At 44.6% G+C, this 12,268-nt stretch overlaps 1 protein-coding gene across 1 annotated transcript in view; it reads right to left on the reverse strand.

Moving 5' to 3' along the window:
- Positions 1 to 3,553: 3,553 nt before the first annotated feature.
- matcap2 (microtubule associated tyrosine carboxypeptidase 2) overlaps positions 3,554 to 12,268 on the reverse strand; it is a 38,947-nt gene continuing 30,232 nt past the window's right edge. Inside the window, exons 6-9 of the mRNA XM_084080543.1 lie at positions 8,878 to 9,062; positions 7,772 to 7,892; positions 5,530 to 5,627; positions 3,554 to 5,099 (exon numbers count right to left, since the gene is read on the reverse strand). Of these exons, the coding sequence (XP_083936669.1) occupies positions 4,941 to 5,099; positions 5,530 to 5,627; positions 7,772 to 7,892; positions 8,878 to 9,062 (563 nt within the window). The 3' untranslated portion in view covers positions 3,554 to 4,940. The remainder of the gene's footprint in view (positions 5,100 to 5,529; positions 5,628 to 7,771; positions 7,893 to 8,877; positions 9,063 to 12,268) is intronic.

The raw sequence follows: 12,268 nt of genomic DNA on the forward strand, positions 1-12,268 counted from the left end.
GCTATACTATTAACATGAAAAACTAATGTCTTGACTGCCACCAATACCATGGCCTACAACAACATGGAAATGTCATGAATTTATCATCGTGTTTCTCAGTCACATAGAGGTGGTGGACTGGAGGCAGAATAGAATATGTTGAGTTAAGCTGTGCTGATTGACTCAACCCTCTCCTTCTGTCAGACTGTGGTGTTAAGTTGACAGTTTTGGACATCATTGGACACTTGACTCCGCTACATTTCTTCTTTTTCGGGGCGAGCGTTGTTGTATTTGGAGTATCCATGTACTCAAGTACTTTGGTTGAATAGCCTACTAAGTAGTGTAGTTTGTCGTTCCACCTCAGCGCTCTGTCTGTCTGTCTGTCTGTCTGTCTGTCTGTCTGAGTCTCAGCTGAGGACAGACACCTTTTGTCCAACATGTCACTGCTTGTACGCGTCAATCAACACGAGGCCTCGCTTGGTGTCCAGTTTCCCACTGAAAGCAAAGCTTGGTGAATGGTGTGTGTGTGTGTGTGTGTGTGTGTGTGTGTGTGTGTGTGTGTGTGTGTGTGTGTGTGTGTGTGTGTGTGTGTGTGTGTGTGTGTGTGTGTGTGTGTGTGTGTGTGTGTGTGTGCGTGCGTGTGTGTGTGTGCATGCATACACAGGTACAGGTGTGGTATTAGTCTAGAAGCTTAACCCCATTTTTTTACATTATCGAAACGAAGCGGATAAAAGCGCCAGATTGTTTATGAGGCTTCTTTAGGACCTACTGATGGATTCTAGCCTTGGGTACCAAACTTTATTTTGAAAAGTATCCATACAATTATCCATATCAATATCCATAAAAAAAACAGGCAGATTCACTTTTTGGCCTATGACTCTTGAACCATAGCTCATAGCATCAAAAATAGTTTTTTCCCTGGACTCCTTGGATCATGACGCAACTTCCCATATAGGTCCCGCCCATTTCCGATTCCAAGATTTTCCGCCATTTTGCATTATCTTCAAAACACATATTTTGCTATTACTCCTACAAATTTGGTCCAAAACTCACACAAACCGGCACACACTCTTTGTCTTTGGTCATGTGATCACGATTTATCAGTCAGATTTTTCATATTCCCTTCGGATTGGCTACAATTGGCTTCTGCAATTTGTGGGAGGGTCCGTTTGGCAGAAATGGCATAAATCATGAACACATCATCCTATCTGTCCCAAATGTTTATCATTGAGGGGCCACTAATAAACGCAGAGCCAATGCGATTTCACTTCCACTCATAGGGGGCGCAACAAATTCTACAAATGTCACTGTTTTTGCACCAAATTAAATACAAATGGTCTTGTGAGTCATGTGACAATGACCGTCCAACAGGCTTTTGATATTCCATACTGTTTGCCTGTAATTGGCTTCAAAGAAAAAGCATTTGATGGTGCAGATGACGTTTTATCTGCTGAAGCAGCTGTAGGAAACCAAGCGGTTGGATGTTGTATGGGACACATATATCCCAGATAGTTTGAAGGAGTCCACCTGCGAAAAGAAAGGACAAGGTGTTTGCAGGAAAGTGTCAGGTCAGACAAAGCTACCAGGCAAATTGGATGGATTTTCTTCGTGACCCAACAAATAAGAGGGAGCTGCTTGCCTTTTTGACTTCCAGAACTGAAAAGTTCAACTGGCCACCATCCAAAGCTGTGTATCTCACACCAGGGCAAGCTGTGTATTTTTTTTTTGTTCCAGTAGTACCATGACCTGTTGCAATCATGAGGAGGCAGACACCAGGATTCTGGTTCATGTGCGACATGCACTGGAGCAAGAAGCAAAAACTATCCAAGTGTGTACTGTGGACACTGATGTCATAGTGATCCTTGCAGGCTTGTTCCATGATTTAGTTACGATTCAACCTTTGGCTGACATCTGGGTATTTTGGCATGGGCAAAAAATACAGACTTTACCACATCAACAACATGTGTACGTTTCTGGGGAAAAAAAGGAATTGAGAACCAATGCCTTAGAGATAGGTTCACAGATACTAGGATCATGGTATAAACATCATTTTACCTGTTAATCTAGATTCTATGAAGCACTAAGTAGTTTTCTTTGCACTGTGTTTATATGAATATTTACACTGTGGTTCATTGACCATTATGTCCATGACATGTACTCTGATTTGGCACTAAGATTAGTCATTTATCTGGATCAGATAAATGACTATAAGTGGCATAGAGAGGGCTATAAGGCAATGATTCTCAAAGGTTCCCCTGGAACCCCCTCAAGAAGGACCCCCAGGGCACGGGTCCTTCTTGAGGGGGTTCCAGGGGGTCCCCGGCTATTAGTTAAAGCTGCACTATGTAACTGTCCTCTCTTCTTCCCCGGTTTTCTGAACCTGGTGCTAAAATACATCTCTCTCTCTCTCTCTCTCTCTCTCTCTCTCTCTCTCTCTCTCTCTCTCTCTCTCTCTCTCTCTCTCTCTCTCTCTCTCTCTCTCTCTCTCTCTCTCTCTCTCTCTCTCTCTCTCTCTCTCTCTCTCTCTCTCTCTCTCTCTCTCTCTCTCTCTCTCTCTCTCTCTCTCTCACACACAGACCCGGTAGGAAAAAAAAGTATAATTTTATCATTAGCATTAGTGAAGATAGGTGGAAATGGGTGAAGTCGTCCTTTAATAGTTAGGATGGGTAAATGCAGGGTACACATGACATTTTCATGTATGTGAAATTGTACAGTGACGAAAAAATGAGGAGAGGTCCAAATCATAATTATTATTAATTACTATTACTATTATACTGTTGTAGCATGCATGCTAGCAGCGTTAGCTCATCCTACTGTAAGTGTCAGCAAAAAAACTCAAAGTGACTACTGGCCAATCACAGCACGTCTTTTCCGTGTCTTGCATTTCTCTATCACGCAGTGGGTACATACACACATGTCCGTTCGCGACCGTTTCGCGTCCGTTTCATACCGTTTCCGTTCGCCGGAAGTCCCATCCACTCCCATGTAAAAAAAAAACGGGACCGTACCGTTTTTTTTTTACATGGGAGTGGATGGGACTTCCGGCGAACGGAAATGGATGCCGAACGGTCACGAACGGACATGTGTGTATGTACGCTATGGGTACATACACACATGAGCGTATGCTGACGGCAAACGCGGGAGGCATGCGTTAATCCGACAGACCTTTTCTCCGACTATGTGGCATCCGCGTGCGGTTAGGGTTAGGGTGCGGGTTTGGTTCGGGTTTAGTATTGGAAACGTCGGAGCGCTGCGCTGTCGGAGGAATGCGCTGTCGGACTAACGTACTGCACCCGGCAAACGCTACACTACGCTACACTAGCCCCGTCCACTCTCATGTTAAGTTAAAAAACGGAAGTTCCGGCCTGGGCCGTGGCGTCGCGGTCCAGGCACCCTGGTTGAAATCCCTTAACAGACAGCGTGCCGCGGGTTCGCGTCCCGTTCCCGACGGCCTTTGCTGCGTGTCTTCCCCCATCTCTCTCCCCATTTCCTGTCAGCCTACTTTCACTATCCCTCTCCCAATAAAAAAAGCTATAAAAAGCCAAAAAAAAAACGGAAGTTCCGGTCCGGTTTTTCCTATAACATGGGAGTGGACGGGACTTCCGAATTCCGGGCGTCAAGTTGACGCTCATGTGTGTATGTACCCTATGACAGCATGAGGCATTCTGTTCATTTCCTGAAAGGCGGTTAACAGCCTGTAAATGACACCGTCCTGTCCTGGAGCGGTGGCCCAGGGACGCTAAAGGTCCTGTGACTTCCAGAGCGGTGAGTAAAAGGTAGGTCACATTCAGCGATGAGGAGGAGGAGGAGGAGGAGGAGGCAGGCAGACAGCCACGCTGGCGCTGCCTCTGAAGGGATCGGGCTTCACCGGGTGGGAGGAGCTTAACATGGAAATAGAAGCAGGTCCCTGAACAATGAAAGCAGGTCACACTGTTAGCTCTTTACACCACATCACTGCTGTGCTGTAAGTGGGTCCAGAGTGCTTCTGAGGACACTGATGCTTCAGTCCATGCTATACCAAGTACACTATCAAGAGATATACACAGAAACAAGTGTGATCCGTTTGTAACTCTGATAAGAATCACTCCCCTGTACCTTGATTGTCCTGAGTTGACTCGCCTGTGAGTGATTCCCCTCTGAGAGCTCCGGAGACTGTTTTAACATGGCCGTTTTGTTCACTCATTTGCTGGAATATCATTTAGTTTGTCAGTTGCTCACATTTTTTTCCCTCCAGTTGTTGAGTTGTGCAGCTTTGAGTGTGAGTTCCTGACATTTACCGGCTCCATTTGGTCACATTTTGTACATTCTTAGTATATATGAGTATTTTTCTGTGTACCGTATACCCACTCCAGTGAACAACGCAGAGAGGCGAACCCTTATTCTGGAAGTGGAGCTTGTTGCACCAATCTCATTAATCTCATAATAATGTACTCACCAGTGCCAACGTTTTATTGTTGTTTTTCTGTTTTTTTCACGGCGCCATAGACCTTGTTAAAATCCTTAAGATTGAGCTGTGCACTGTTTGCAGACATCGCGGAGATCTGCCTGCATGGTTCGAGCAGTGAAGACCACGTGTCAAACGGTGCCTCCGTGTTGTAGTTAGAACGGTTTATGTTAAACAGTGATCAGCGAGGAGAAAAACTACAAAAAGAAAATGGCGTTTCAGTTTCGTCATTAGAACGGAGGCCGGCGGGATCGGCAAAACCGGATCCCGAATAATTCCGTTTTCCGGTGGTGCTACAATGAAATGTGTGCCCTATCGAAAATTGAAAAAAAGTGCAATGTGAACTTTTTTTTCGAAAAAAAGAAAAAAGCACCAGTTGGCGTAGATCTACGCGACTGGCACTCAATGTGTTAATGACGTGGGGGGGGGTTAGTGTTTTGGTTGAGCATCACCAGGGACCCCCCCCCCCGGACCCCCAGGAACCTCCAGGGACCCCCCCAGGGACTCCGGTTGGGTGTCAGATGATGACCCTGAGCTCCTCGTCGGTCAGCTGGTTGACCTCCATGATCCTGTCCAGCTGCTTGGCGTAGGAGGCGTGGTCCTGCAGGAAATGAGGGATGCGGACGTTGTCCATCTGGGCCACGCCCTTCAGACGATCCACGTCCTCGAACGACACCTGGTGGTGACGCACGCACGTGCACACACAAACACACACGCGCGCGCGCGCGCACACACGCACACATACACACACACACACACGCACGCACGCACGCACGCACACGCGCGCACGCGCACACGCACACACAAAAAAACATTTTAGCCGTATTTCATACATAGGCTATTTGAAAATAGCAGATCTACAAGCTCACAACGCGTCGCATCGCGACGGGTTGTGAGCTTGTAGATCTGCGAGCTTGTGAGCTTGTAGGGGACCTTCTAAATCTATGGATTTCACATATAGTCCAGTGTGGCTTGTATATGCACACATTTGTTTTTTTTCCCCTAAATTTGGCTGGTGTGGCTTATATTCAGGTGCGCTTCATAGTCCGGAAATTACTGTATATGGGAAAAGCACGTTTGAACAGGATGGTTCAGAGATACGGTACCTTTCCCAGAGCCATCAGCATGGGGAAGTTGATCTTCTCTCTGTACCTCAGGATCTTCAGGATGCCGTCCAGATACACCTGGTCTTTACTGAAGCAACCTGCAACACACAACAACATATATACACCTGGTCTTTACTGAAGCAACCTGCAACACACAACGACACATACACCTGGTCTTTACTGAAGCAACCTGCAACACACAACGACACATACACCTGGTCTTTACTGAAGCAACCTGCAACACACAACAACATATACACCTGGTCTTTACTGAAGCAACCTGCAACACACAACAACATATTGTGTGTCTTTACTGAAGCAACCTGCAACACACAACAACATTAGGGTTGTCCGATATTGGCTTTTTTACCGATAACCGATATACCGATATTGTCCAACTCTTAATTACCGATACCGATATCAACCGATACCGATATATGCGGGGATTATTGTGATTAGGGTAAGCTCAAATTTCATATCACACACACCATATACAGTAAGAACTCCTGTAACTTATTTATAAAGCAAAAAAATATATATATATTTTTTTTTTCAAAAACCGATACCGATATTTTCCCGATATCAATTTTGATGCTAATATCGGCCGATAATATCGGGAGGCCGATAATATCGGACATCCCTAAACAACATATTGTGTGTCTTTACTGTAGCAACCTGCAACACACAACAACATATTGTGTGTCTTTACTGAAGCAACCTGCAACACACAACAACATATTGTGTGTCTTTACTGAAGCAACCTGCAACACACAACAACATATTGTGTGTCTTTACTGAAGCAACCTGCAACACACAACAACATATTGTGTGTCTTTACTGTAGCAACCTGCAACACACAACAACATATTGTGTGTCTTTACTGTAGCAACCTGCAACACACAACAACATATTGTGTGTCTTTACTGAAGCAACCTGCAACACACAACAACATATACACCTGGTCTTTACTGAAGCAACATGTAACACACAACAACATATTGTGTGTCTTTACTGAAGCAACCTGCAACACACAACAACAACATATACACCTGGTCTTTACTGAAGCATCCTGCAACACACAACGTGTGGCATAAATGGTGCATTTATATAGCGCTTTTATCCAAAGCGCTTTACATTAATTGTGCCATTAACCCATTCACACACACACACACCGATGGCGGAGGAAACCATGCAAGGCACCAACCTGCTCATCGGGAGCAATTATGGGGTTCAGTGTCTTGCTCAAGGACACTTCTACACTAACTCTGGGGGAGTGCCCCAGCCCGGGATCGAACTGGGATCCTTGCGGTTTCCAGTTCACTCTACCCCTGAGCCACTGCCGCCCCCACCATCAGCCACATCAGCCTTGTAGGAGACTGAACGTCATAATTCATAATAATGCTGCTGTTGTGCCATGTTCAGTGGTGGAGAGTAACAAACTACATTTACTTTTATACGATTTTTATCCCACGATTTTTGTAACCCATTTTTCACCCCGACTTTCAACAAAAAGGTCAAGAGTGTTAGAGCCTTTATATCATTATACTGACATACTGTATGGAGGACAATCCTTCTAGATTGTCCCCACTAAACCAGACTATAATAAACCACACTGAACGAAACAAAACTAAAGGTTGCAGGCAGTGGTATAAAGTAACTGTACTGTGTACTTAAGTAAACTTTTGAGGTATTTTTACTTTACTGGAGTATTTCCAATTTTCAGTACTTTTACTTTTATTCCACTACATCTCAGAGAGCAAATATTGTACTTTTACTCCACTGCAATTATTTGAAAACTTTAGTTGGTAGTTACTTTGTAGATTTAGATTATTATTACAAAACATAGATACCATTTCAGCCATTTGAAAATAGCCGATCTACAAGCTCACAATGCGTCGCTATGCGACGCATTGTGAGCTTGTAGATCTGCTATTTTCACATTTTATGCATTTAAAAACTTGTGAAATGGGACATTCTGCATTGTGACATTTCTACTTTTGGTACTTTAAGTATATTTTGATACCAATAATTTTGCACTTTTACTCAAGTAAATTTTGAATTCCAGACTTCTACTTGTAACAGAGTATATCTTACATTGCATTGTATTGATACTTAGTATATCTTACATTGCATTGTATTGATACTTAGTATATCTTACATTGCATGGTATTGATACTTAGTATATCTTACATTGCATTGTATTGATACTTTTCCCACCACTGGTTGGTAGTTAGTGACCTACCTGGCAGAGCGGTGTTGGTCTGTCCCCGCTTGGCGCGGACGCAGTAGTCCCAGCGGGTGCTGGGGTCCTGGACGAAGCGCCCCAGGCTGTGGTAGAGCTGGGAGAAGGACATGTGGCTGGCCTGGGACCATGGACCACAAAAAATAATTTTGATTTAGTTTTAGTCATAGTCTTTTGAATAAAAATCCATTTAGTTTTAGTCATCTGAAATGTTTTACTGTTTGTCTAGTTTTAGTCGACTAAAATATCATAAAATTATAGTCGACTATCTACAGTTGATTTAGTCGACTAAAACGTATGTTGGCGGTGCCTTGATGGCGTCGTAATGGCTGATTTTACACTCGGTTGCATGCTGAAAATAGCAGATCTACAAGCTCATTGCGATGCGTTGTGAGCGTGTAGATCTGCTATTTTGAATGCTATTGGTTGTGTAGCTTGTCAATCAAATCATCCCGCCCCTTCCTAGAGCATACCCTACTTTATCATCAATTTTAAAATCAATGGGACCATAATTTACCAAAACACATATCATGGTGATTGAAAGAAGACTCTAAACAACGACTGAAGCATATAGTACCTCGAGGGTCAAACGTGCCAATAGAAAAACAGCACTTTAATGACACAGTAAAATGATACCCTCCCCCTCATTATCATAACACAACAGGTGTGGGCATGAGGAGGAGGAGGGACAAGGACAGGAGGCGGAGGGACTGGTTCAAGTGGAAGGTGCTAAGGTGAGAACCAGGTATACTTAATGAACTGGAGGCGTGTCCACATAAAAACATAATTTTAACACTTTCTGTAGGCTTTTTGGAAAAAAAATCTTCCTCCTAGTATAACCATAATACCTTACCATAATAAATACGTTTTTTGGGGGGGGGGGGGGGGGGGGGGCGGTCACTGAAAATCACAGCACCCCATCTTTAAGTTAAAAAAATCAAGTCTAAAGTTCGTCAAAAGCCCATCCACTTGAATGGAGAGTAATTCCTTCCGACTCCAGCAGGGGGGGTTAAACAGCAAAACTATAGGCCATTCATATGAACTGTCACTTCCTATATATAGACTCAATTTCAAAAAAGGCGGATGGATGCCGGCCGGGCCCTTGCCTGGTACACGGTGTAGTAGAGCAGCGCGGCCCGCCATAGCGTGGGGTCCTTCCTGAACAGGACGCTGTGGATGCTGGCGAGACCCTCCTCCGTGGGGTTGAGGGGCTTCAGGTTGTGGCGCCGGCGACCCACGCCGCTGCTCCACGGCTGGTGGCTGTTGTTGATGCCGCGGAAGTAGTGCGTGCCTGTATGCATGACGAGAACCACAGCAACGACAAGGTCAGTCTCCTAAAAACATTGGTTCTTAACACATTGAGTGCCAAAACAGTATATATACTTCTTTTCAAAAAGTGACGTTGAGTGCCAAAACCGTATATATACTGTTTTTTGGAAAAAATATGAAAAAAAAAAAAAAAAATCACAATTTTCTTTTTTTCCTTCACAGCACCAGGAGATATCCTTTTTCGAAGATTTAGACTTTAATCCACTTCATGGTTAACTTATGACTTCAAAAGCCTGTATCTCTGCTCCTGTGTACTTTTTTAGCGGCGCGGATCCTGCTCTATACGACTTTGTCCGTGTTCACCGTCAACGTTCTGATTGGTCAGGCACGTCAACAAAGTGATTGGTCAAGCTTCACGTGACACATGGCTATAAACACATTATAAACACATATCGATGTCAAAATGTATCAAAGGCGCCGCTACCTTCACACAGGTTGTGATTTTTTTGTGTGACTATTTTCAACTGGCTGCAACTATGGAACGGATTACCGAATGTTTTTAATTTTTTCCCCCCGATTGTACGAGACCTCTATGTGTGTAATGACGGGATCACCGCGAGGACGGTGATCACTGAAAATATTTTGTGACTACTTGAAAAAGGTTAAAACCTGTGTACCCTGTTTTAAAAAAAAACCCTGGCAATCAATGTGTTAAAAGTGGGGGTACGGGGGGGACTCCCAGGGGTCCTTGTGGGGGGGGGGGGAACCAGAGTAGCGTCTGGCCACGCGAGGCTATAGTACCAGGGGGTCCCCAGCAAAAGTTTAGTTAATATAGCATCATCAATCATTTCAACCTGTAACCATATTTTATACTTTGGGCTATTCAAAAATAGTACAAGCTGCCGCGCTATGAACTTGTAGATCTGCTATTTTTGTAATAATTTGAAAAATCTCAACAATGTTTGGAAAATGTTGAATAATTTCAATTTTTTTAACACAAATCTTTTCTATTCTGGGGGTCCCTAGCACTAGGGCTTTCACCAACTAGTCGACTAGTCGACTAGTCGACTAGTATAACCACTAGTCGACCTTGTTAGTTGATAGTTGATAGTTGAAAAAAAAAAAAAAAAAAAAAAAAATATTTTTTTTTTTTTTTTTTTTTTTTTTTTTTAATTTTTAATGCTATAGTAATGGCCCATCTTACTATTATTATTATCCTCCTGACTTTATTTTTTATCAAAAGGGGGTCAAAAGCATGCCCAATAAAAGCCTATTATTGGGCAATGGGGATCCTTGGAGACGCTGCTGTGGTGCTGTGCTGCTGTGCCAGAAGCGCTTCCCTTAAAACGCCATAAAAATAAGGGCAGGAAGATAATAATAATAGTAATATAGTAGTAGGATGGTATTAAAACAGTGCCACCCAAAAAAAAAAAAAAAAAAAAAAAGTTTTTTTTTTTTTAAATTTTTTAATTTTTATTTTTTTTCTTTTAATTTAAATTTCGACTAGTCGACTAGTCGACTACCACTGGGTCAAATTAGTCGACCTGTAAAAATCTCTAGTCGTGAAAGCCCTACCTAGCACAACATATTTTTGAGATGGGGGTCCACGGCCAAATATACATATAATTTTGGGGTTCCTTGACATGAAAAGGTTTGAGAACCACTGTCGTAAAAGGCTGATGTTGGTTTATTTTTTTGGGAGTCATTCAGTTTTTTCGGGTTCTTTTCTTCCTTTATTTAGGTATGGTGGAGATGGACATGAAACAGGGAGAGAGAGAGAGACAGAGAGAGAGAGAGAGAGAGAGAGAGAGAGAGAGAGAGAGAGAGAGAGAGAGAGAGAGAGAGAGAGATGGGGAGAGATGCAGTAAAGATTGTCCGGGAGCGGGACTCGAACTCGCAATGCGCTGTCAGGCTACATTAGAGCCTACAGTTGGTGGCCGGACCGCTAGGCCAGCGATCCAGCCCGGGAGTATTTTCTGACCGAAAAGGTACAGTATAGGCTGAAGCCATCGCTTATTTCGCCAACCGTTTTGTTTTACAAAAAAACAGGGTGAAGGCTTTGACTGGCTAACTGTAGTCATGATCCTATAGCCCGGATGGATGGTGCAGGCATGGAGTGCAGGCAAGTCTGTGACGGCAGTACTATGATGTCATATTGATGACATCAGGGTAGTCAATAAACAGGGATTTGCTGTATGTGACTGTCTGTCTTCCTGTGTCCCTTTTATGCTCACATGCTCCCTGATGTCATCAGCTGTCCGCTATGGCATATTGCACTCATTGCTGGGCCCCCGGTATTGCTGCTTGCAGCTGTATTTGATGGAGGGGAAAGGAACTGGCTGGAATAACGTGTTCCTTCCATGCGCTACGTCCTATCGGGGAAACTCCCCCCTGTCAGGTGACAAGAAGGTCAGTCGGCTCTCATGCATTGAAGGAAGCCTGAGCTCGGCCCTGGGCTCCCTGGGGTGGTGGGGGGGAGTGTAGCGCCCAGAATCACTTAGAAAATTGGCACCGGGTGAAAAAGGGTTACAAAATCGTGGGGGGGAAAAAATGAAGGGGAAAAAAAAATGTCATAAGACATTATAAGAAAGTAGCCTTGGGAAACAATCTTCCAGAGCCATGTGGCCCCATAGGCCAGGGGCCTATCTCATGTTTGTAGAAGTGCATGACGCTAATGTCGCAGGGACAAGCAGGGAGGCATCGGGAACCCTTTCCATGCAGTCTTTGGTATGACCCGGCCGGGGGATTGAACCCCCGAGCTCCCAGTCTCGGGGCGGACATCTTAACCACAAAGCCACTATCTGGGAGAAAGTATAGAGGAGGGGTTTAAGGAATTGCCGCCCCCGTTTCCACCTCCTGGTGGTCCACGTTCTGCCCGCACAGGGGACAGGTGGTCTTCCTCATGCCGGTCAGCCAGGGGTCCAGACACCCACTGTGGTAGGCGTGGGAGCACGGCAGCACCCTGAGCGCGTCCCCTTCCTCGTACTCCGCGAGGCAGATGGAGCACACGTCGTGCGGGTCCCCCGTCTTGTACTCGTGGAACTGTTTCTTTCGCAGCTCCCTGCTTCTCCGGGCGTCCGCCGACAGCCTCAGATGAGTTCTGAGGAGCAGGAAGATGACCAGGTAGTGCACCAGGACGAAGAGAGCATCCAACACCAACTCTAATAACCACCCGAACATCGGCGCAAACGCTACCCCTACCATGGTGAAAACTAACAGGGTTAACAG

The sequence above is a fragment of the Gymnoscopelus microlampas genome (assembly GCF_963454915.1).
Source record: "Gymnoscopelus microlampas genome assembly, chromosome: 15".
NCBI classification, from domain to species: domain Eukaryota; kingdom Metazoa; phylum Chordata; class Actinopteri; order Myctophiformes; family Myctophidae; genus Gymnoscopelus; species Gymnoscopelus microlampas.